Below are 24339 nucleotides of genomic sequence, written 5' to 3' on the forward strand. Positions count from 1 at the left end.
CAGTGTTTCCTGATCTTGCGTTCCTCACTTCTCTGCTGAGTCAATGACGGTGCAATTTGCCACCATTCTGTCATACCATGTGCAAATGTCTTGGAGAGACTTGTTTAAAATATTTTAACGGCACCCACCACCATGTGATATAGGTGCAAGGAACATTGATATAAATCAAATACAATTATAAACCCATATATACATAAATTCACAATGGTAGCAGTACCAAGAATCAAAATCTGGCCACATGATCCATCCCCCGTATTTAGCGGGGCGTTGTAGGTCGGAAAACGTTATCATTTTTGCTAGGCAGTGTTGCCTTTTTTTTCTTGCAGAGCTCTTGCTGTGACATGACAGCCCCACATGCAACTGGTTGAGCGTTCCCCCAACAAGGAATCCTAACAAAGCGGGAGGCTTTACTGGTTGAGTTTCAGCCTCTTGGGCAAAAGTGTCCAAAAGGTGGAAGTCAAGTGGCAGATGCTGAAATGGGTTAATGCCTCTAATACTAGTTTGTTTGTTTTTTTAACCTGCATCTCAATGCGAAACAACGAACTTTTTTCTTTCTTTTTTTAAAGATTGGATTCAAATAATATTTCCGTAATTCCCCCCCCCCCTTTTAATTTCATTTCATAAACTTCTGGGAGGCTGCGGCCTGCCTTCGAGGCTTCAGCGCTCTCCCTGGTCCTCTTCCCGTTGCCATGGCACCCAATGGCCAGAGGGAGGAGGAAGAGGCCCCCGCCTTCGCAAGCGACGTGTTCAGGGCGTGCTCGTGCCCGCAAGTCTCCCAGGCGCGCGCACGTCTTGCTCGCTGACGTTATCCCGGTAGGACTCTCGTAAGTGAGGTTGAAAGCGGCTGAGAGGAAGCGAGGTAAGGTCGAGATAAGTAAAGGAGGGGAGATTCTGCCGTGTTACTTACCGGGGGGGGCGTGCCGTGAGGCCCACTAAAGCGGCCGCGGCTGGTCACCGGAAGACCAACGGGCGAGTAACTAAAAGCCGCCGTTGTTCGGCCTAGTATCTACCTCCCATTGGCGGCGTGGCTGCGCGCATGCGTCTTTCGATTCAGTTGCCCGCCACGGCGCAAGCGCACTGGGCATTTGAAAGTCAAGTCGGAGAGATGTAATGCCGCGGTGAGTTCCGCGGTTCCCACATTGCTTTCTGGACATGTTGCCACCCCTGTTTTCCGTGCATGGGGAAAATTTACTTGGGGAAACGGTCCTCCGAGCTTAGTGGGCCTTAGTCGCGTCGCACTTAAATTGAACATAGCGAGGGTTCCCTTCTGAGTAGGCAGGCATAGGATCCTGCTGCTCGAATTAAGAGGGGAAATGTTTGGTTGCCAGATCTGCGGGGCAGCAGACGTTTTACAGGAGTGTATAAAAAGCTGGGCTAATTTTACTTCTTGAAGTCAATGCACTGGACCAAGTTTGTAGATTTTTGGAAAATAAAGGGGAAAAGGCTGCTTAAAGCAGGGGTCCCCAAACTAAGGCCCGGGGGCCGGATACGGCCAAATCACCTTCTAAATCCGGCCTGCAGACGGTCCGGGAATCAGCATGTTTTTACATGAGTAGAATGTGTTCATTTATTTAAAATGCATCTCTGGGTTATTTGTGGGGCATAGGAATTCACTCATATATATTTTTCAAAATATAGTCTGCCCCCCCCCCCCACAAGGTCTGAGGGAAAGTGGACCGGCCCCCTGTTGAAAATCTTTGCTGACCCCTGGCTTAAAGCTTAGCAGAAACACTTGTTACATAGCTGGCCGTGGTTCCATCACCTCCCTCTCCTCACCTTCCAGCATTTTGTATTCAAATAGAAAATATATTAGTGGCTTACAGTTGACACTTGCAGTGACCCAGAATATAGTAAATAAAATGTCTATCCTGCTTTATTGCCCTCATGATAAGAGGTGATTATAATCGCAAACAACAGCGACAAGGCAACTGGGAAGCTAGCCCAACTGAGAGTAAAAAGAATTCACTGGGGCTGTGATCAGTCAGCCAGGCAAACCAAAGGATGTACATAGATATTGATTTATTCTTGCAGTAGTTCTGAGAAGGTCACATTCTATACATAACATAGTTCAATTAGCAAACTAGCTAAAACAATGTCTGTGCTTGTATCTGTCATGTCAAGAAGTGAACCACTGTTTGTCCATATGTAATAAGTGCTTGTGCAAGTGGGTGGCTTTTTTCTTGCAAACCAGCAGAGATACCACTGCAGCCTAAAGGTAGCCACATGACTGTCTTTTGGTAGCTTATCATGTCTACGTGGGCACCTGGAAACTGTTTCAGTACAAGTGTGTCAGTGCATGGTTGAGAAGAAAACCCTCAAGATAGTACTAAAAAATGTAGAGCGCTTTTAAAAAGATGAATTCCCCAATGAGTTTCAATGGAAGTCATTCCTGAAGGCACAAGAATTCAGTTGGTTGGGTTATTCCAATAGTACAGCACCTCTTCCACTTGCTGACCTTGTGGTCTCAATATGGCACATGTCATGGACATAGCCAGCCCAGGATTTATGTTGGGGGGCAGGCTTTATATTAGAGGGCAGAACCTCAGTTAGTTAAGTATTTTTATTGATTTACTTGATTTCAGGGGGGCAGCTGCTCCCCCCCCCCTTAGCAACACCCATGCGTGTAATCAGGTGACAAGGAAATTGTGTTCAGAAAAGTTCTATTCAGCTGAATGCCTGGGGGTGCAAACTCAACCCATCCACCCGTCTGCATTAGCACCCACCCCTGCCACTGTATGCATGTTGAGTTGAATGCATCCTCCTTGTGGTCATAACCTGTGTTTGAAACAAAAACCTGTGTTATCAGAATTCCTGATTGTGGAGAGGTTTTTACGTATGTTAAGTTGAATATGCTTAGGAACTCCCTTCAGACTTTTGTGCTGAATGTAGCATGGTTGGGAGTGGAGAGTGGGGGGCTGGTGCATGCAGGTGTGTTGGGGATGGCCTAGTGATGTCTACCTATTTTGTACAGCTGGACACCTAAACAGAGCTAAAGTGATTTTTGTTTCACTTTCTGAAAACTTCTTTCCCCCACGGTAGCCACTAACGTTGAGTTAAAAGTTCTCTGCAAAATGTCCTGCAGTTCCATGTCAGGACACAATTTAAAGATACAGATTTCATTCTGTATCTTGCACCCTCCTTGCCTCTTTTAGATGGTACCCTCCCTCATTATTTCATTAAACTGACCTGATTTGCACATCATTTTGTGCCAAACTATGGCTTAGAGGAAACAGGTTTATGGGCTCTTGGAAAGCCATTTTGCTCACATCCAGACTGTGGCTCATGTTTAAGCTCTCTTTTCATGAACCACAAGCTGTAACCAAAGACCAAAGATGAGCAGAGTGGCTGTGGGGTCCTCTCCCTGAGCCCACATACCTGTGGGGTCCCACTAGGCCATAGTTTGATAACATGCAAGCCAAGCCATTGTTGATCTCTTCCAGTGGTTTTGAGCCCTTGGCCGCAAAGTAAGGGGAAAGTGTGTTTTGTGGGGCTGGGGCAGGAGAAGCAATCTCTTTTTTAACAATTGTTGTTGTTTAGTCGTTTAGTCATGTCCGACTCTTCGTGACCCCATGGACCATAGCACGCCAGGCACTCCTGTCTTCCACTGCCTCCCACAGTTTGGTCAAACTCATGTTCGTAGCTTCGAGAACACTGTCCAACCATCTCGTCCTCTGTCGTCCCCTTCTCCTAGTGCCCTCAATCTTTCCCAACATCAGGGTCTTTTCCAGGGAGTCTTCTCTTCTCATGAGATGGCCAAAGTATTGGAGCCTCAGCTTCACGATCTGTCCTATTTTTAACAATAGGATGCAAAAATTGGTTAGGTTTGTGTCTTTAAATCTGTTCTTTAAACCTGCTGACACCTAGCTCAAAATTTGTGAGACTATTTGCTATCTACATCCACTAACAGAAAGTAGTTACTACACAGTGGAATGAATCAACCTAGTAATAGGCCTTGCTCACTGGCCTACAACTACGTAGCATGATGAGTGGTCCTCTCCCAATTGTGACCCCACAAAGGTGCCTGTATATCTATGCCTGGCTCAGTGATATGGGGAAACACTGATGGCCGGCCCTACTAGCTTCAGACATGTTATGCTATCTCTGGTGGACACTGAAGCCCCGGTTGAGACTATGAGGAGGTTTGCTCAAAGACTGAAGAGGTACAGTATGAAGGTAGCTGGTAGTCTGAGAACTTTAGCAAGATATTTGTAGGGACACACCCCTCCAACTATTCCGATGTTGGTTCTGTTTCTGGGAAATGCCTCATATTACAGCCATTTATTTCATATCTCATATAAGCAATGAGATATCACTCAAAGGGCCAAACTAGATGTGACATTTTTCATGTTTTTAGCCCTTACATGTCTGGTTGGTTTTTTAAAAAATAGTCAATGTGAGGAAGAGCTAGATGGGGGTGTGGCCGCTGTCGCATGCTGACAGCTTCTAGGAGCCACAGATGAGAGCTGAGTGCAAGGTGGGGACCAAAGAAGGACATACTGCCCCAGCAGGAGCACAGTGTGTCCCCCACCAGAGGTGCTGCTCCTCCCCTAATACCCCATACACCCCCACACAAGGCTAAAGGCATGCATAATGTCACATCTATTTTTAACCTATTGATTCTTTTCCATTTCTTCCCGTTCTAATGTCTCTCTCCTGTAGATTATTTGATTTCCTTCTGACCATGTTTACTTGAAGGGCAGAGAGCAGCAGCAAGAGCCTTCCAGTGGCTTAGGTGAGACAGCAAGTCTGACTGGGGCATTTTTATAGGTTGCGAAGTGCCGCATGATTCACTTGGATGCACTTGTAGCTTCCTGGTTGGTTTCCCTGCAGTTCCTTCGTTTGCTCAGAGTGTGGCAGTGGCGCCCATGAACTGAGTTTCCACCCCAAGTTCAGGACTTGCTGTGCATGGCTTCATTACATTACAGTGGAACCTCGGTTTATGAACACCTCGGTTTATGAATTTTCGGTTTATGAACACTGCGGACCCATCTGGAACGGATTAATTCATTTTCCATTACTTTCAATGGGAAAGTTTGCTTCAGTTTATGAACAGACTTCCGGAACCAATTACACCCATGCTTCAGTTTATGAACGCTTCAGTTTAAGTACTCCGCGGACCCGTCTGGAACGGATTAATCCACTTTCCATTACTTTCAATGGGAAAGTTTGCTTCAGTTTATGAACGCTTACTCTGCGGACCGTCTGGAACGGATTAATTCACTTTCCATTACTTTCAATGGGAAAGTTCGCTTCAGTTTATGAACGCTTCAGTTTATGAACAGACTTCCGGAACCAATTGTGTTCATAAACCGAGGTACCACTGTATTATATTACATAGCCTCTTGTATTTTGTGGGATTTCTCTGACTACAAATTGCATGAAACCACTTGTTGCCTTACAGAGGTAAGGAGATTAACAGTACAATTCTGTGCATCATTAATTGGAAGTAAGTCCTGCTGATTTTAATGGGAATTTCCTTCTAGCAGATGTGCATAGGTTTGCATGGTTTGTGTCACAATACATTCATTAGTCTTTAGGGTGTTGCAAAACACCTTGAGGTGTGTGGTTTTTCTTTTTCTTTTTCACAACAGACTAACACTACAGTGCATCACTATTCTTTTTGAACTTGCTTTCATAAAGACCCCCAAAAGTGTATTTTATGAATCTTCACTAGCTGTGATTCTAACCGGAACATCATTGATGCATGCACATTTTAAGTTATTAACCTGTGTCTGTCAGCATATGGGATAGAAAGAGGTTTGGGGTATGTTGATGGGTTTGCATAGCAGCAGAGGAATACTTGAAATGCCCAGGACCTTTCAGAGAGAGAGAGCATACATTTACAGTCCAAAGGACAGCTACTTGAATCTTCATGCTTACTACTTAGAGAGATTCTAGTTTTACTAGATTCCTTTCCTTTGTTTATTTCAAAATCAGTGAACCAGTTTTCCCAATATTTTCTATCCTGTTCCAGAGGAGAAACTGAAGTCTTTTAAAAAGAAGGCTATAATAGCCCTGTCTGGCTTTAAAGGCCATCCAGTGACTCCTGTGTACCTCAGAATTGATAGCTTTGTTGGCTTATACTAGCTAGGACAACACAAGGAAAATACAAGCTCACAAAAAGCCATCCTTGATTGGATTAATTTACTGCTCCCACTGTGGCCAGCTTTTGGAAGATGTATTTCCTCCAGCAAATGCTTCGGTACTATGCTGAGCCATTGATCAGGTAGTCATTGGAGTATGGCGATTTACAAATGTGAAATGGGCTGCATGGCTCATAAAAGAGGAAGGAAGATGCTGTACATAATTGTGGTAGATCTGGAATGGATAATAAAAACAGTAGGTATTCAGTGACTAAACAGACAGCAATTGCTTTAACTGTCTTGTGTGTGTTGTAGGGCTATGTTTTTTTAAATTATCTACATTAACAGCTTAAAAGAGCATTTTCTTTAGGTTGTGGGAGTAGTTAATACTGTAAGATAGCCAGCTCCACAAAACAACCTAAAGGTTTTGTATCTTACTTTTAAAAGATTTTATATACTGTAACATAAAAAGGTAAAGGGACCCCTGACCATTAGGTCCAGTCGTGACCGACTCTGGGGTTGCGTGCTCATCTCGCATTATTGGCCGAGGGAGCCGGCGTATAGCTTCCAGGTCATGTGGCCAGCATGACAAAGCCGCTTCTGGCAAACCAGAGCAGCACATGGAAACGCCGTTTACCTTCCCGCTATAGTGGTTCCTATTTATCTACTTGCATTTTGATGTGCTTTCGAACTGCTAGGTTGGCAGGAGCTGGGACCAAGCAACGGGAGCTCACCCCGTCACAGGGATTCGAACTGCCGACCTTCTGATCAGCAAGCCCTAGGCTCAGTGGTTTAGCCCACAGCGCCTGGGTCCCATATACTGTAACATAAAGAACTTCAACTGGGGAGGGTAATTGAAATAGCTTTAAGACCTCTCCAGCCCATGTTAATACAGGAAATGTGAGGAGGTGGCATTGTAGATCGAATAGTGTTTTTGTTAGGGAGAGGGGGTCTGAAAAAAATGTTTCATTTATTCATGAGCAATGCTTAGATTGGGTTTTACACTTACTGTATTTCTAGGCTGTATGAAGAGTTTGTGTTGACTAGGCTTTCTCCATTATAAGTAAAAATGGCTCTTTTCTGGTTTTTCTTTTGCATATTCTAATAACATTCATTCTGGAAGTGAGATGGTGTCCTTATCATTGCTTCTGTCCTTGAATAGGTGGGTGACCCAAAAGGAAAGAAGCAGTGGGAGAAGTCCACTGCATGACATTTAACTTGTCATATCCAGTTCCTCTTCCTGCTATCTGATTCCACAAGGCGTTTGGTAACCAATTCAGAACATTACCCATCTTTGTTAGCCTCTGATAGTGAAAAGAATCCTGTGGCATCTTAGGGCCAGTTCTTTTGTTACTTTCTGCACCTGAGAACTGGTATCTGGAATGCAAAATAAATGTGCATGGCATCTCTAAAAAAAGGCACCCACCTATATAATGCACAGCTTTTTCCCTCAAAACACACCCAAGCGGCAGCTGGAAAAGCTGTGAGCACTTGACCCAGGTGTGTTTTGCACGTTAAAGCTCATTATTTGTGACCTTTTATAATGATTTCAATCTGTTCTTGATCACAATACCAAGTTCCTGTCTAGGAGCACCTAATCTGCTAACAGTGAAGTTAAGAGCATGTAAATCAATGCGTCCTGGACCCCTGGGAGATTCATGGAAGTTTCTCTGGGCTTTGTAAACTGCTTTGAGGTTTTTTCCTGCATTCAAGCAGTTTATGCATTTTATTAAATAAATAAATGCAAATAATATAATGAAATGTATAAAATTGACCTTGGCCTTTGAGGTGCTGCAGAACTCCAAAGTTTGGGTTTCTGCATTCTGGCTGCCACCCAGTGGTGAAGGTTTGTACTGTATTGCATTTTGTTTCTAAGAGCAAGCAGGTTGCGAGCAAATGGAGCAGTAGGTATTGTGGCAAAAGGTGAAGAAGAGTCAAAACTTGAAAGTTGTGGATGGTGCTGTGGCTGCTTGTGGTCCAAATACGGTTCTTATGCATTCCTGAGAACAAGAGCATCTGTAGCTTTTTTTGTTTGTCCTGGAGACACAGACTCAAGTTTTATATACAGTATTCATCTTCTACCTCTTAATTCCTAATGGGTGTAAAGGAACCTGGGTCCCAAGGTTAAGCTGTTTGATTTCTGTAGACTCTCTCTTTTTTAGAAAAAGAAAAGCAGAATGCCCAGCTGGATATATTTCTAATTGACAGTGTTTGTAAGACAAATCTATTTGATTTTCAAAATTCTGCAGCAATCCCATTTACACACACACACACACACACACACACACACACACACCACATATAATTGAGCCCTTTTCTCCTTGCCAGCCTTTAGTTAAGTGTACATAGTGTCACACTGCAGCATGTCCACCATTTTCTTTGATGACAGGCTTGCCCACATCTTCTATCGAGAGGTCCAGCAGTTGCACTTCTCCCTGGAGCCACAGTATGTTGCTGGGTGGAGGTGGGTGGTGTGGAACATGCAATCATGTTTTGCTCTGAATACCTGACTTGATGAGAACTATCTGGGTTTTAAAGCCCTGCAGCACTTCAATAAAACTACTATTTCTTTGAATGAATGGTGCTTTAACCTGTTCTCAGAGTCTCATCCTTGGAATGTTAGGCCACAGCCTGCATTGCGGAGAATAATCCTTTCTTTCGGCATGGTGTCCCATCAGATTGGAAGGAATTTGCATCACTACCTAAGCTACATGGAATCTGGCTATCAGGGACATAACTTTGGTTAAAACCTTTCCTGGTACAAAGGTCTCTGTGGTGTCTGAAATTGTGTGGATTGATGCAGCTGATATGTAAGCTGCCATGCCTCTCTGTTATCCTTTATAGTTAACAATCGGCATTAGCTATGTTGAGTGTAATTAGTATAAATTAAGCTTTCAGCAGGTGAATTCAAATCATACTGCAGTCTTAGCTCAGACTTCGTGCTGGGTCACAGAAGATGTGTAGCACAGCCTCCAGCTTTGATCTATTGAGTTATGTAAACTACCTAAATTGTGGGGGGCGGATTTACACTGCGCTCCCTTTGAATCTTGATATGTTTTGATAGTATGGTCTGGTGGGGGAATTAAAAAGTTGCCAATTCTAGCTCAAAGGCACACAGCTATATTGTGATTGTGTGATCTGTTTTCTACGCTTGCAATCCTAAATACACAGACTTAGAAGCAGGCCCCATCAATAATGATAGAGATTACTGTGTTTAAGAAGAAATAAAAAATTAAAAAATAGTCCAGTAGCACCCTAGAGACCAACTAAGTTTGTTCTGGGTATAAGCTTTCGTGTGCATGTACACACGATATGTTTGTTCTGGGTATAAGCTTTCGTGTGCATGTACACACGATATGTTTAAGAAGATTTGTTTTAGGTTGGAATGGCAGTCTCTGAAATTTGTTTTTCTGGCACTGCTCTCATAATCACAGGCACCTAGATTTTGTGGGTTTGCTTGGAAGCAGGTTTGCAATTTAATTTGAGACATGGGTCTGGAATAAATACGTTGACCTTCCTTTCCAGCCTGGGAAGCAGGGCTTAACCTTTTGACCAGAACCTGGTACTAGACTGGCCATTTGAGTTACACACTTCCCTTGCTAAAACAAACAACATTACCTCAAGCCATGTCCCCCATTAATTTGAATATATTCCCCAATTATCTATGTATGAACAAAATGCTGTTTTTCCCCAGTTAACTCAACAGTGTGCTGCTACACTCCCTCCACTGATAGCCTCACATAATGCAAACAGCAGCACAAGAAGAAAGCAATCAAGATGGTACATAAACTTGAAGAACTTGGTTTTCATGTCGTCTTTTCTCTTGCCTTTAGGTTCAGACTGAGCAAAATGGCTGCCTCTTCTTCTTCCTCTTCAGCCGGTGGAGTTAGTGGAAGTTCCGTAACTGGGTCTGGGTTCAGCGTCTCGGACCTTGCCACACCAAGAAAAGCTCTCTTTACGTACCCCAAAGGAGCTGGCGAAATGTTAGAAGGTAACTGCTCTGCATATCTTCTCCTTTTGCGTCAAGGCAGTAAAACGGGCACTGCTAAACATCACTGCTAAACATTTCACCCTTGTTCCTGTGCAGCAGGGGTTTCCATCGGTCTTTGCCGTAAAGTGGTTTTCTGTTGGTGCGGGCGAGAGTGGTTAAGGCCAGGAGGTAGTAGTGGTAAAACAGTTTTGTGTGTGGCATATGGGCTCTCAACTTACACTGCTTTCCAGGGAGTGAGCCCCAATGAACCTGGGGGGACTTTACTTCTGAGTAAACCTGCTCAGGATTGCCCTGTGCAGTGTGCATTCTAGTGGAGCTTTTGCTACTTTTGTTATCCCTTTGCATTTGTTTAACTTGCATAGTTGGATGGAGTCGCCCAATAAGGTATAATGCTATATTGATTCCAGGCAACCACTCTGCTGATGTTGCATTGCTGATCTGATCTATTGGGTTTTGGAATGTCCGCAATGTAGGTTTTGCACCCTTGTTTCAGGATTCACTGCAGTTAATTATAGAGCCCGTTTGGATACTTAGGAGCTGCCGGGTATTAGCCAGGAGACTGACTGTCTCAGAGCCTCTGGGCTCATAAAGGAGAGCATGCAACCACAACACCTCCTACTCAGTTAATGCTTGGCCCTTCTTTCTGTCCTGCCTTCTGCATCAAACAGGACTAGTTGTGCTCTGCAGCAGGCAAGATAAGCCAAAGGGGTAAAGTCGGAGGCTGCAGCATCCCCAAGCACTTAAACAGACAAGCAAAGTTTTTAGGTTAGCATCTGGCAATCCTATCAGTAATAGCTCTCCAGACATGCTTAAGGGCATCATAAGAGCACGGCTGAATCAGGTCAAAGGCCCATTTAGTCCAGCTTCCTATTCTTACAGTGGCCAATCACTTACAGGAAGCCCACAAGCAGGACTGGAGTGCATCAGCACTCTCCCCATATGTTCCTATTTTGCCTTGACAGTTCTTGGATTTTTCTCCTCCTCTTGCTTACACTTACCCATCTTCTCCCTGCTTAAACCTTGAGTTAAGCAGGAAGAAGCAAAAGCATTTCATTCCCCCGCCTTTACAGAGTCCCAAGTAGTATTTAGACTCTTGTAAGGGCACTATGCCTTTTGACTGAAACTCAGGCTTTATTTCAGTGGCTTAGATCTCTTGGCCAGCATGCTATGCTTGTCACTACAATTGCTCAAGCTTGATGGATGATGGCCTGTTTATTAAAATCTGAGGCAGTAGTAGCTACTACTTAGCAATGCAAATACATACTGGGCAGAATAAAGCTGCCGTGGGTTCTGCTGCCAGAGCAAGATATTGAATTCTAGGTAGATTTATACTAACCTGTATGACTCTTAATCCGTGAAAGCAATAGATTGCTAGTATATGTAAAGTTTCAGTATAGATTATATTTATTAGAATAGAGTTTGCCATTTCTCCCAAAAGCTCAGGACAGTTAACAGTATGACAGCAAGAAAGGATGGATCCTCCTTACATTTACGTTTTAGGAGTAGGAATGGAACTGAATTGTACAATTACTCCCATGCATAGCAAGAACAAATTATATCCTTATTTATCCATTTGCCATATCTGGATATGGCATGGTCTGCTTTTACAAGCTGTCTTCCCTATAACAGGTGGCTCACAAGTCTTACCGACAGCAGGAATAGGATGCACTGTTCAGCTGTGGGACTTGAATTTGATGTGTCCTTAAGGTTTGCATTTGGCGGCAATTTCCAGACTCACTCATCCTAGGTCTTTTTGCTGAAAGAATAAATCTTTCCCCCATGGGCATTTCAAGACTAAAAACTAACATATTGAAACAACACAAGGCATAAGCATGGGGACTTGCTCATCGCCAAAAAAAATAGCTTTGGAAGCACTTGCCATCACGTAGTGTAGCTTCTCCATCCAAGAATGGTAGGCATTTATTTTTTTAAAAAACAGACAGTTGGGATGGAACTCTTCCTTTATAAGACATGGTAGGATGGGTGGGTATAGTTGCTGTTTCCTTTCTTGAGAGGTAGTTGCGTTTCATTAGCGTTTTATATGCAGAGTTCAGTGTGGGGAGGGAAGAGCATTGTACTCCGTAGATCACGCCATCTCTTTGCATGAATACTTGCCGTGTTGCACTAATTATATATTGTGTCACAACCCTAATTAATATGTATACATATTAGCATCTGTATGCCAAACTGTTGGATTAATTAAGATTAAATGCTTGTCCTCAAGCTTAATGAGCCCCTAGAACCAATTAAAATATTGAAGTATTTTTGTGTTACTGGGCATGTGCCTGGGAGAGAATGTCTGGTGAGGCTTTTTGTTCACGGAAGAAGAAATAAGACTCCTTGGCCACCACATATATTTAAGAGAAGTTAAAAAAAAAATCACTTCCTACACTGAAAGTCACCCATTATCCTTCCCCTACTTTGTTGCAAATAGTACTGGGAAAGTGTGTGGGGAGGTGATAGTTGGTGAGACTTATACTAAATTGCTCATATGAGGAGGGGGAATGTATGGCTCCACCACAATTAGGAACGCTTAATATCTCCACAGCAATTGCCTCCCCCACCCCCTTTCTTGTCTCATGACTACAACAGTAAAGATTATCGTGGCTGGAGGAGAGATTTCTGATAATTTAATAATCTTTTTCTGATAGCATAACGATAAATCAGCCTTGCCTAGAATTGCTTACAGGGCTTTCTTATTCGGGTGGGCCAGTTCTTTCCATTTGCCAAGTCTGGCAGCCTGTTGGGCAAAGACGTGGAGCTTCTGGCCCTCCAGATATTGATGGGCTCCAATTCTCCTCATCCCTGACCATTGACCATGCCTGCTGAGGCTGATGGGAGTTGGAGTCCAACAGCATTCGGAGGGCCACACAGGTTTCTTACCACAGCCTCATCATGCCCTAAAGCAAGGGTCTCAGGTTGTAATATACCTTTCTGAGGGGATACTAGACCAGAAACTGAATTTTAATTCTTCAAAGAGCATACAGTAAGATTGGCTGCATTGGTGAAATGCCAAAAGAACCATAGCATTCTGCATCATCTTTCATGAATTTTAATATGCATTTCTAGCCTTGTGATCATCCACATGGATTAGAGTATCTTAGCAGCACTCCCCTCCCCTCAAAGATTCAATTTTTGTCTCTCGGTAGTGTTTTCTACCTCTCCTTCAGGCATTTGGTTGAAATAATCAGCTACCGTATTTGCAGACCTAAACACAGAGTTTAAAAGCCCATTTATTGTTTAATTAGCCAAAGGGCTGGGACAAAAGGATGCTTTCACCTGGTGCCTAAGGATGGGTGCCAGGCAAGCCTCCCTGGAGAAGAACATTCACAAACAGGGAGGCACCACAGAAAAGGCCTGTTCTTGTGTTGCCACCTTCCGGACCTCTCATGGAGGAGGCAAACGAAGGAGGACCTTAGATGATGATCAGATGGGTGGTATGAAATAAAACAAAACAATCACAGGGTTTGGGTCAGTTTATATGGGGGAGGCAGTCCTTGAGGTATTGCAGTCCTGAGCCATTTAAGGCTTTATAGGTCAAACCCAGCACTTTGAATTGGGCCTGGAAACTTAATTGGCAGCCAGCGCAGTTGGGCCAGGATCGGAGTAATATGCTCAAAGCATGTTGCCCTAGCGAGCAACCTGGGCACGGAATTCTGCACCAACTGAAGTTTCTGAACCATCTTCAGAGGCAGCCCCACATATAACACATTGCAGTCATCTAACCTGGCAGTGTTAGCACACTTATACCATGGAACATAGTAGATGCCCACACCCACTGTGCATAAACATGCTGCTTGAAAGAGCCTGCAGTGCCTTCCTTGTACATGAAGGGCTCCATGGTTCACAGGTTAGGGAGACAGCAACTGACACCTTCAGTCGCAAGTTCCAGGGCTCCCCCAAGCACCCAAACAGAAGTTATAATCCCCTGGGATCCAGATATAGCCACCTGCAGCCCACAAAAGATCCAATTTTGTTAGGGAAATGGACACAGAAGGAAGACGCCCCGCGAGAGTCTTTAAACCTCTTTTGTGGGCCATCAGCATTACACTTTCCATTTTTAAATTTGGAATAGAGTAGTTGCTTTGGAAGTCAATAATCAGTCATCCGCACAACATAACCAGTCCAACAAAGTTGGTGTTGAAGAATCATTGCTTCAACACTGGTGATCTTTGCTTCTTCCAGTACACTGGCATTAGTTCGCCTGTCTTCCCAGGTGATTTGTAAAAAATTTATGGAATGTTTCGAGAAGTTGGGAGATGGCGTTTATAAATGGTCCATGTTTCACAAGCATGCAGTAAGGTTGGTAGTACAATAGCTTTGTAAACAAGCATTTTGGTTTCCCTGTGAATGTCCCAGTCCTCAAACACTCTGCACTTCAATTGGGAGAAAGTTGCACTTGCAGAGCTCAGGCGATGCTGGATTTTGGTGTCAATGTTGGCCCTTGTGGAAATATAACTGCTCAGGTAGGAGAAGTGAACAACGTTTTCCAACGTTACACCACTGAGTTGGATTTGTGATGCTGCAGAGGGGTTGTTTTGTGCTCGTTGGTGCAGCACTTGGGTTTTTTGGAAGTTGAGCAATAGGCCAAGCTTTTCATAAGCTTCTGTGAAGATATTTAGGATGATTTGGAGGTCACCCTCTCAGTGTGCACACACCACATTGTCACCAGCATTTTGAAGCTCTATGACGGAAGTTATAGTAACTGTACTCTTTGCTTTCAGCCAACTCAGGTTAAAGAGCTTTCCATCTGTTCAGTATATGATTTTTACCCCGGTGAGGAGTTTCCCTTTGACAATGTGTAGGATCATGGCAATGAAAATAATAAATAGAGTTGGGGCGATAACATAACCCTGTTTAATACCTGATGCCACTGTGAATGGTTCACTTTGAGAACCATTGTAACCTGTGATTATTGCTGTCATATTATCATGGAGGAGCTGAAGGATGTTCACAAATTTATCTGGGCAGCCAATTTTCAGAAGTACAGTCCACAGGACATTACGATTTAGTGTTGAAGGCCTTAGTCAGGTCAATAAATGCCATATACAGGGGCTGGTTTTGCGCTCTGCATTTTTCTTGAAGCTGTTGAGGAGTGAAAATTATGTCCACTGTCCCCCTTAGAAGGTCGAAAACCATTTTGAGATTGAGGAAGGGTAGCCTCAGGTATAGTTAGGAGATGGTTTACTAAGATCCTTGCTAATAAAGAGATGCCTCAATAGTTTCCGCAGTCTGTTCTATCACCTTTTTTAAAAAAAGGTTGATCATTTTGGCCCCGCCACATAGCAACAACACTGCTTGGTTTATTATCACACCGTTGTTATCTAGGGGTGGGAGAGACAGGAGAGCACTGAGTTTTGGGGGCTCCACCTCCTTGATCAGTGGTCCAGTGGAATAGTTAAGGAAGCTTGCCTGGCCTCTAGTACAGTATCATTTTGGTACCAGGAAAACACCTTTCAGATCTTCCAAATAAGCCATCTGCTCATTTCAATTTTATTGTTGTTGCTTTTATTGCATACATTTTCATTGCTTTTGTTGTATATAATTTTTGCCTCTCTCTTTTGTTTTGCTCTTTTATAGCTGCCCTGGGAAAGTTTCTTTGAAGGGTGGGGCATAAATAGCTTTAAATAATGGGTAGAAGCTGCAGCTAGGTGCTCATTAGGAGTTGTTGAGTGAGTAGTTTAAAGAGGGTGTTGGCCACAGAGGTACTGTTCGATTTTTTGCAGGCACCATCTTTCCCATTCCTAGGCTTGCTGCTGATAGCACTGTTTTGAGGTTCACCAGTTTCGGGAGAACATGCACTTATGGAGATAATATTCACCCCATGCAGGAAGTTGCATTGGAATTATCTCTTTGGTTACTGTGCGTTCTGCTTGATGGGCCCTGGATCTGATTCTGTGATGAAGAATGCATTGTATTGGCTAGCAGTGCCAATGAGCGAAGTACTTGCTGTTTATCAGTGACTATGTCTGTGCTTCCCATACCCTTCCTCATACCTGCAGCAGGGAAGACAGGGGAAAAAGAGAGCAGGGCTCCTGCACCTTTAGTAATTGCACAAAGGAGGACATTTTCAGCTTGGCTACACCAGCTGCAATTCTCTCTTCTATGCAGTATTAAATATTAAAGATGCCGGGCCCTGGTTATCTTTTTTCACCTGGCCACCCTACTCCCCTTTGTTTCTGGAAACCACTGGGAGAACTGCTGTTTGGGATGCACAAGCTGAAAGCACTCCTTTAGAAAAGCATAACTGGCTACCCAGTTCTTTGGACCCTGACTCTAAACTGCTTCAGAAGTTTATAGGCTGCAACACATAAACATAATTTGCCCACCTTGGTCAGTAATGTACCTCTGAGCCGTGGTGGGTGCATATTGGATCAAACGTCTCACATCTCCTTCAAGTTAGTATATATCTCCAGTTTTAAAATAATAAATTTTACCTCTTTGAAAAGTATAATTTTCTATTCAGGGCTGACTGAAGGATTATTGGTTGCGGCTGCTAGACATTATGTGGAAAATTCCACGTTGTTTCCTATCTGGAGAAATCTAGCTTTTAAGAGAGTTTCATTACAGATCATTCTGCACGAACATAAATGCCATAGATTGCAAAATGGCTTGTAGTGTCCAGGAAGTAATATGTTCAAAGAAGAAAAGGAATCTTAGAAGATTGACTAAAACTGATATTTTTTTTCCAGCCAAGTGGTTCTCTTGGCTTAACGAGTTAAAATGCTTTTTTTGGCCTAGTAAGTTGTACTGCCTTTGTCAGTTGCACTTAACTGACACCTTTAAACTTCTCCTATACAGTGGTACCTCGGTCTACGAACAGCCTAGTTCACAAACTATTTGGAACACGAAACCGGAAGAAGGCATTCTGGTTAGCGAACTTTTTTTGAAATCTGAATGTACTCCGTTCGGGGGTGCACTTCCATTTTGAGTGCCACACTTGCATAGGAAAGCGTGCCTTGGTTTAAGAACACTTTGGTTTAAGAACGGACTTCTGGAACGGATTAAGTTCATAAACCAAGGTACCACTGTATTAGAAATGACAGAACAAATAAAAGATAGTGGGTTTGGTCCAGCAGGAACTTAAGCACATTCTGGTCCCACAAAAACAATTAGACTTAAAGCTGCTTAACTGTGCTTGGACTGTGCTCAGCAATGACCTAGGTGACTAATAATACATCATTAAACTTTAGTGCCTGTGCAGCTTTCCTCAGATGAGTTATAGAAGTACAGCCTGGCAGAAGCAAGATGTTTGTCCTTCAAAGGGCTTTTTGTCCTTTTGGCCGGACTGTGCATTTTGCAGCTTTAAGTGCATCATCTATCTTGGCTCAGACACCGACCATAACATGGTGTTGCTGAGTTCCTTTGGGCTGGCTGCTGGAGGTCAGCTGTATGTGAGAGCATGTCATCTCTTAGACTTAGAACAATCATTTGGATATTTCACTTTCACTTACAATTATCACTCAATGGGGAAGGATGTACCACCCTGCAAAAATACATCTACAAAATGAGATGTGGGAGGTGCAGCTTTGCTCTGCCTCTCCAAGGTACAGAGCATCATGGAGGGCTGCCCCACAGAAGCAGTACAACCTCCCTCTCCTCCACCAGACAACTGTTGTGCATGCGATGTTGTGACCAGGCTCTTTATTCCAAGGCCCTCCTGGACCTCTCCAGGTACCTCCTGCAGTTGATTGCTTCCCCAGGCCCTCTGCTTGTACCTGTAGTCTTCTTTGAGAAAAGCAGATCCCTTGACACATCCTATTCAGACACATCAGATGGGGCTATGCTGGTAGCATGTTAAATATTAAGCCTTAGAAACTCCTTTGCATGCTTTGCAAGTATTCATGAAACTACAAGGCAAACTCTTTGGGTAATCGTCAGCAGAATAGAGATGTATAGGATTCAAAACAGACCTGAAGTTCCTCCAGTTAAAACAACCAGCCCTGGCATGAGTTAGACTAAGGTAATTAATCCCTGTCCTAAATTATTTCTCAGATCCCGCAATTGCAAGGCAGGGGTGAGCTGGGTGTGCAAGGGCAATGAACCAAGAACCAAGAATTCAGAGGTGGCTCCTTTGGAAGCAGTCTACACACACAGTCACTGACCAGTGTTGTCTAAGTGTAAATTTCCTCCAAGCCTTGACTGCCCTATTTGAGCAGGTCACCAGTATGAAGCAAAAACCCTTCCAGTAACTGTACCCCCATCAGTAAATTATTTGGGGCAAAGTACCACACATCCCTGCTTTGTTCTAGTTGTGGGTGCCTCCAAGGAAGAGGGGAGAAAACACAAATGTCTATGGTGGGGCAAAGTATTCCGAACTGTAGTTGGGCACAACCGAAGCACAATACTATATTGTTTTATTTACGTCCGAAGTCCCTGTAAGTGCAGATTGCAAATGCATGTTAATTTCAAAATGTACACTAAAAGTGTACAGTGTGCAGTAAATGATTTCCAAAATCGTCCAACATCATCTGGAACCCTTACCAATAGCATGAGACTCTTAATCTCAGGGTTGTGAATTCGAGCCTCATGTGGGGCAAAAGATTCCTGCATTGCAGGGATTGGACTAGACAACCCTTGCAGTGCCTTCCAACTCTAATCTATGATTCTTTGTGGCTACCACTGTTTAAGATGGGCATGGGGAACCTCCCCTTTCTGGCAAACCTAATCTCACTTGCCCTACCCCTTCCCAAACACCTGTCCCTTTCCACAAGGAAGAAGTCTCTTCCTGAGGAAACTATGAGCAAACTTCACACTTCTGGTAGCTGGAATCTTTCTTCTTCTCTCCAACCATAATTTTTAGTGGTCTGCTTTATAGCCATTTACTCTGCTAGCTCCATTCTGTCATAAATCTATACTGTATATAGAGTGCACTCATTTCCCCTCCTGCCCCCACCTAAACAAACCATCAAAGGCATGTTTAATACATTTTCCTCCCTTGAAACACAATAGTAGAATCTCTGAGGTCTACATGATGGTCATGGGGAGTCAAAATGGTGGTTCCTCTTTTCTCTTCTGTATGACTGACAACCCATTCCTAACCCTGTTGGCTGGGGTGAGTGAATTTTCTTTCTGAGCAGGGAAGCTGGCGGTCTTGTGCAATTCCAAGTTAGAGGAATCCAGTGCTAACTACTCTCCAAATATTGTTCCCATAAGGTGGGAGGTGCTAATGCACTCTTTTCAATGAGTGATGTGCCATGGTACAAGTACCTGTGCTCATATTGATTAACATTCTACAATGTGAGCATGAGTTGCCAGCTAAAAAATGACTGCTTTTGCCACTGTTTCCATTCACTGCTAAGATTGCACCTTGAGATGCTCAAACATGTATTGTCCTAACATTTTACATTGGTCTCAGGTAGGCAAGGTGTGCTTGGCCATTGTGGATGAGTCACCTATAGTCTCCTGAGATTAGCAAATCCTGGGAAGAATAGGCTCCCCCCCATCTCCTTAAAGCCTAGGGTTGAGAATCGCCTACAGTTGCTTTTTGGCACTGACATGGTGCTCCGTCTTGTAGCTGCTTTGAAGAGCTATTGAATCATAACTGAAATCCCACTGTCTTTGTGACACTTCCAGAAAACCAAAGAATTGTTTTCTTTGAAGGGTGAAAGTCGTTGTCTCTTTGTATTTTAAGGTGATTGAATTGGAGTTCATTTGCCTTTTTTTAAAAGAAAGAAAAAAGAAAGGATGAAAGAAAGAACAATAGTAATACAGGCTAGTCAAGAACAGGTTTTCTGCACTTCAGTTCCATAGATGTTAGGAGGAGGTGTGTGCTTCGGTTGATCTGTTTTTCAGTCCAGATATCACTTAAGGCGCTAAGTCTTCTTTTCTTCACATGGGTAGCCTTGCAACTGGGAGCATCACCACAGGGTGCCGTGATGGTGAAAGGGGCAAATTATGTGCTAGGGATAATTGGGAAGGGGATTGAAAATAGACTGGCCAAGGTCATAATTCCTTCATATTAAGTTTGGTGTGACTGCATTAGGAATCCTGATTGTGCCGCATCTCAGAAAGGATATGGGCTGAGAAATGGGCAGAAAAAAAACAACCAAATTTATCAAGGTATTGGGAGCATCGTCCTGATATATATATATAAAAAGCTGAAGCATCTGCAAAACACTCTTTAGTCATTTTTCAGAAATGTGATAAGAGTTTTACAAAACCTATAAGCAGAGAGCAGCCCCTGCCTCCCCCCTCATAGCTCTAGGTCACCCAAGGAGATGGTTGGCATTATTATACTTGGGGCAGACAAAAGCATACTCCTTCACACAATGCAAAAACTTAACTTGCAGGATTTGTTTCCCTGAGATGTAGTGATGGCTTGGAAAGGGAAATCTGTGGAGGGTAGATCCATCAGCAGCTATTTAGCCATGATGTATCATAGAATCCTAGAGTTGGAAGGGACCATAAGGGCTATCTAGTCCAACCCCCTGCAATGCAGGAATATTGCCCAATGTGGGGCTCGAACTCATGACCCTGAGATTAAGAGTTTCATGCTGTACTGACTGAGCCAACTCTATGTGATGGTTAATGGAATGTCCAAGTTTCTAGGCAATATTTATTTACTATATTTGTAGAATGCCTTTTGTCCCTAACAGCTAGCAGGGCCATTTATGAGAAAAACAAGGGCGAGGGGCTTGCTCGATTTGTACGACACACCCTGATTCAAATTTTGCATTCCAGTGTCTCTGTTTAACGTGGCTACAGTAGCATAGGAAAGTGGCCTATAAAGAATTAGACCTGTGGTCAATCTCACTCAGTATTGTCCGGGGAAAGTAGTCATCCAGTTGCTGCTGGACTCCAACTCCCATCATCCCTGACCCAGCTGTGCTGCCTGGCACTAATGGGATCTAGAGCCCAACAACATCTGAAGGGCCATAGATTCCTTATCTCTGGTGTAATTGCCTGGCAGTGGCTTTCCACCGTTTCAGGCAGGAGATTTCCCCAGTGTTCACTGGAGATGCTATCAGGCAGTTTTTGTGAAATCTTGCAGGCGGTTGTTTAATTGTCACTCCCCCCCCCTTTCTTCTATTAATGATAACAAAACCAAAAACCATTTTCTATCTCAGTACTCCATGTGTCCAAAGCCAGGTTGGCTTGAATCCTTGGTCCAAAAAGAAATGGTTGTTGTTTCCAGTGGCACCGTTAGATGTACATAGGGAGGCATAAAAAAGGTAAAGGGACCCCGACCGTTAAGTCCAGTCACGGACGACTCTGGAGTTGTGGCGCTCATCTCGCTCTATAGGCTGAGGGAGCCGGCATTTGTCCGCAGACAGCTTCCGAGTCACGTGGCCAGCATGACTAATCCGCTTCTGGCGAGCCAGAGCAGTGCACAGAAACACCGTTTACCTTCCTGCTGGAGCGATACCTATTTATCTACTTGCACTTGGACATGCTTTCAAACTGCTAGATTGCCAGGAGCAGGTACCGAGCAACAGGAGCTCACCCTGTCGCGGGGATTCGAACTGCTGACCTTCTGATCGGCAAGCCCTAGGCTCAGTGGTTTAGACCACAGCACCACCTGCATAGACTAAATTACCTTCCCCTTCTATTTACAGATGGCTCAGAGCGATTCCTATGTGAATCTGTTTTCAGCTACCAGGTTGCATCCACATTAAAGCAAGTGAAACATGGTAAGTACTCTCAACTTATATAAGAATCGTCAATGGATATATCTATAGTAAAAGGTAAAGGGACCCCTGACCATTAGGTCCAGTCGTGACCAACTCTGGGGTTGCGCGCTCATCTCGCATTATTGGCCGAGGGAGCCAGCGTATAGCTTCCAGGTCATGTGGCCAGCATGACAAAGCCGCTTCTGGCGAACCAGAGCAGCACACGGAAACGCCGTTTACCTTCCCGCTGTAGCGGTTCCTATTTATCTACTTGCATTTTGACGTGCTTTCGAACTGCTATATCTATAGTAAAAGTTCCATAATCATAGAATCATAGAATTGTAGACTTAGAAGGGCCCCTGTTTGCAAGTGGGTTGTTGTTGTTGTTTTAAATAAATCTTAATCTAGTTGATCCCTTGTGAACCTTTTGACACAATGTTATCTCAGATAATAGAATTGCAAAAGCAATATTTATTTATGCAGTCTAGTTCTTGGAGATAAGTTTTGAAACCTCTATTACTTAGTGCTGTGTTGTATGCATAAGAGGAGTAGTATGAATGCTGCATTCATACTAGGTAGTCTTGTGAGATGCAATTCTGCTGTTAAAAAAACACTCTCTGCCCCACGGGTCAGTTGGTTTGAAAATGATCTCTCCTCCTTCCTGGCTCACATGGTGTATTGGAGATCAGTTGGTATTTCTGAAGGGCCATCATGATGCAAGAGATCTCTATCAGATACATATATATTTTTTGTACTGCAGTTCTGTGGAAAATGTTCAAAGTGTTATCTGGTTAGATTAACTTTTCATGTATGAAACTAGATAATGTACTGTTCCAGCCATATTCTGTGGCCCAGCAGATTGGACAAGAATCCTTCAGTTGCAATAATCCAAGTAGACTAAAAATTAGATGACTGTTCTGAAGTCAGGTTCCCTTTCAGATCTTCATGTTTACTGTGCAAAAGCAGTTCTATCAGTGTCTTTTTCCTGGGAGTAGAACCTTTCTTTACGTTTATTGAAAGCTATTGTAATTGTAATCCGTAGCTCAGTAGTGTAAAAGGGTTTTCCCCTTTGAAGACATTAAGAGTTTTCCTGTACCCCCTGGGGAATTGCGTCTCCCACAACTAAAGACAGGGGGGCTTATTCACACTTACCTTTCATCCTGCTTTTTCCAGGCACAGGTGAATGTACATCTAGAATACAAATATAAATAAAAACAAAACTTAAATTTTGTTGCAGATTGAAACCAACTTGCTGAAGTGGGGGGGGGGAGAGAGAGAGAGAGAACTTTTTTGTAACCAATGAAAGAATTGTCTGCCGCAAAAGACTATTCATGGCTGTTAATGTGTTTCATTTGAAAAGCTTAATTGAAAGTTTATTGCTAACCATAGTCAAATTTTCTGTTGCAGATCAGCAAGTTGCTCGGATGGAAAAACTTGCTGGTTTAGTTGAAGAGCTGGAGGCAGACGAATGGCGGTACAAACCCATAGAACAGTTGCTGGGGTTCACTCCTTCATCGGGTTGAAAGTTTGTTGATGTGGAAAGATAAATCACTTGCACGGTTCCCTTTTAAAACACTTGGCTGTTTTCCATTGCTTGGACTGCACTGTAGTAAAAAACGGTCCATAACTGGACTGCCTCTTACCAGAGCCAGTAAACTGCAGACACACAAGGTTTTATTAAAGAAAAAACTTATTCGGTTTTCCAGCGGCCTCACTCAACAGCTTGTTTCATGAGGGTGTGACTGCTGTAACTAAGGAGATACAATCGGTTTTTGAAGAAGAACCTGTTTGCTCAAAAGGGAAGGGGTGGCTATTTAAACTTACAACCCTTTATGCTGACCTTGGAGCATGTGTGCTGAAAGTTGGCTGGGTAATTGGACCCTTGTTACTGTTCAAGTTAAACTCCTGGAGGGCAGAGTCAAAAGGCAACAGGCTTTGGCCTTAAGCTGTCCCTTTGAAGATGGATGTGATAAAACAATAGGATCGGATCACTTGAAGGGCAGAAGAACATTAACTGTTTCCTGCATTTAGATTCCTTGGTTTTTGCTGAGTCTGCGTTTTGTCAGCTGTTTCTCTCTCTTAACTGACTGTGGAAATATTGGCAGAAGATGACTGCTGTTAAATGCAGTGCAAGCCTCTGAAAGCAGCGTTGGCTGTCTTCTCCTTTGTTCCAATTCACTTGAACCGTCTGCTTGGCAATTAAATTATTTCTACTGCTATGGTGGCTGCTCCTGTATTCTTTTCAAGGGTTCTGGAGTCGGGAAAACGGGAATCAACTGGTGCCAACACAAGCTTCTATAAAGCAGCTGTCCATATTTAAACCTTTTTTAAAATCTACTTCATAAGGATGATTATGAGACTAGTGGCTGCGTTCTCCTGCTGTATCTGCCAAAGCACAATAGCACAAAGCACTTATTTGCTTGTTGAAGACATTTTATGGTTGGGTTTTGTGTATCCTGATTTCTATCAAATTTTAAGGACAGAGTCATATATTACATTCAGGAATGTTTTTGTGTATTTTAGCAGTTCTCCACCTACACGGGCAGTGTATATGTGGGAGGCAGGAACTGCTGTACTACTGCAGCCTCAACTTCGCAAGCAGTGGGTGCTCAAAACCAAAAATCGCTGGTCCCAGAAGTTGCTGCTGCAATTT

At 43.4% G+C, this 24339-nt stretch overlaps 2 protein-coding genes across 3 annotated transcripts in view; one reads left to right on the top strand and one right to left on the bottom strand.

Moving 5' to 3' along the window:
• Positions 1 to 1021, bottom strand: part of ASCC1 (activating signal cointegrator 1 complex subunit 1) — a 47225-nt gene extending 46204 nt beyond the window's left edge. Inside the window, exon 1 of the mRNA XM_035137633.3 lies at positions 908 to 1021. The gene's annotated coding sequence lies outside the window, so the exon portion shown is untranslated. The remainder of the gene's footprint in view (positions 1 to 907) is intronic.
• Positions 778 to 23905, top strand: ANAPC16 (anaphase promoting complex subunit 16). 2 transcript variants are annotated; one of them, XM_035137638.3, is made up of 5 exons: positions 778 to 859; positions 4660 to 4732; positions 9917 to 10074; positions 21633 to 21707; positions 23094 to 23905. In XM_035137638.3, the coding sequence occupies exons 3-5, from the start codon at positions 9933 to 9935 to the stop codon at positions 23207 to 23209; spliced, it is 333 nt and encodes a 110-aa protein (XP_034993529.1). In that variant the 5' UTR covers positions 778 to 859; positions 4660 to 4732; positions 9917 to 9932; the 3' UTR covers positions 23210 to 23905. The 2 variants fall into 2 exon arrangements, with proteins under 2 accessions (XP_034993529.1, XP_034993527.1); XM_035137636.3 differs by lacking the exon at positions 4660 to 4732.
• Positions 23906 to 24339: the final 434 nt, after the last annotated feature.

This window comes from Zootoca vivipara, chromosome 5 (genome assembly GCF_965207765.1).
Source record: "Zootoca vivipara chromosome 5, rZooViv2.hap1.1, whole genome shotgun sequence".
NCBI classification, from domain to species: Eukaryota; Metazoa; Chordata; class Lepidosauria; order Squamata; family Lacertidae; genus Zootoca; species Zootoca vivipara.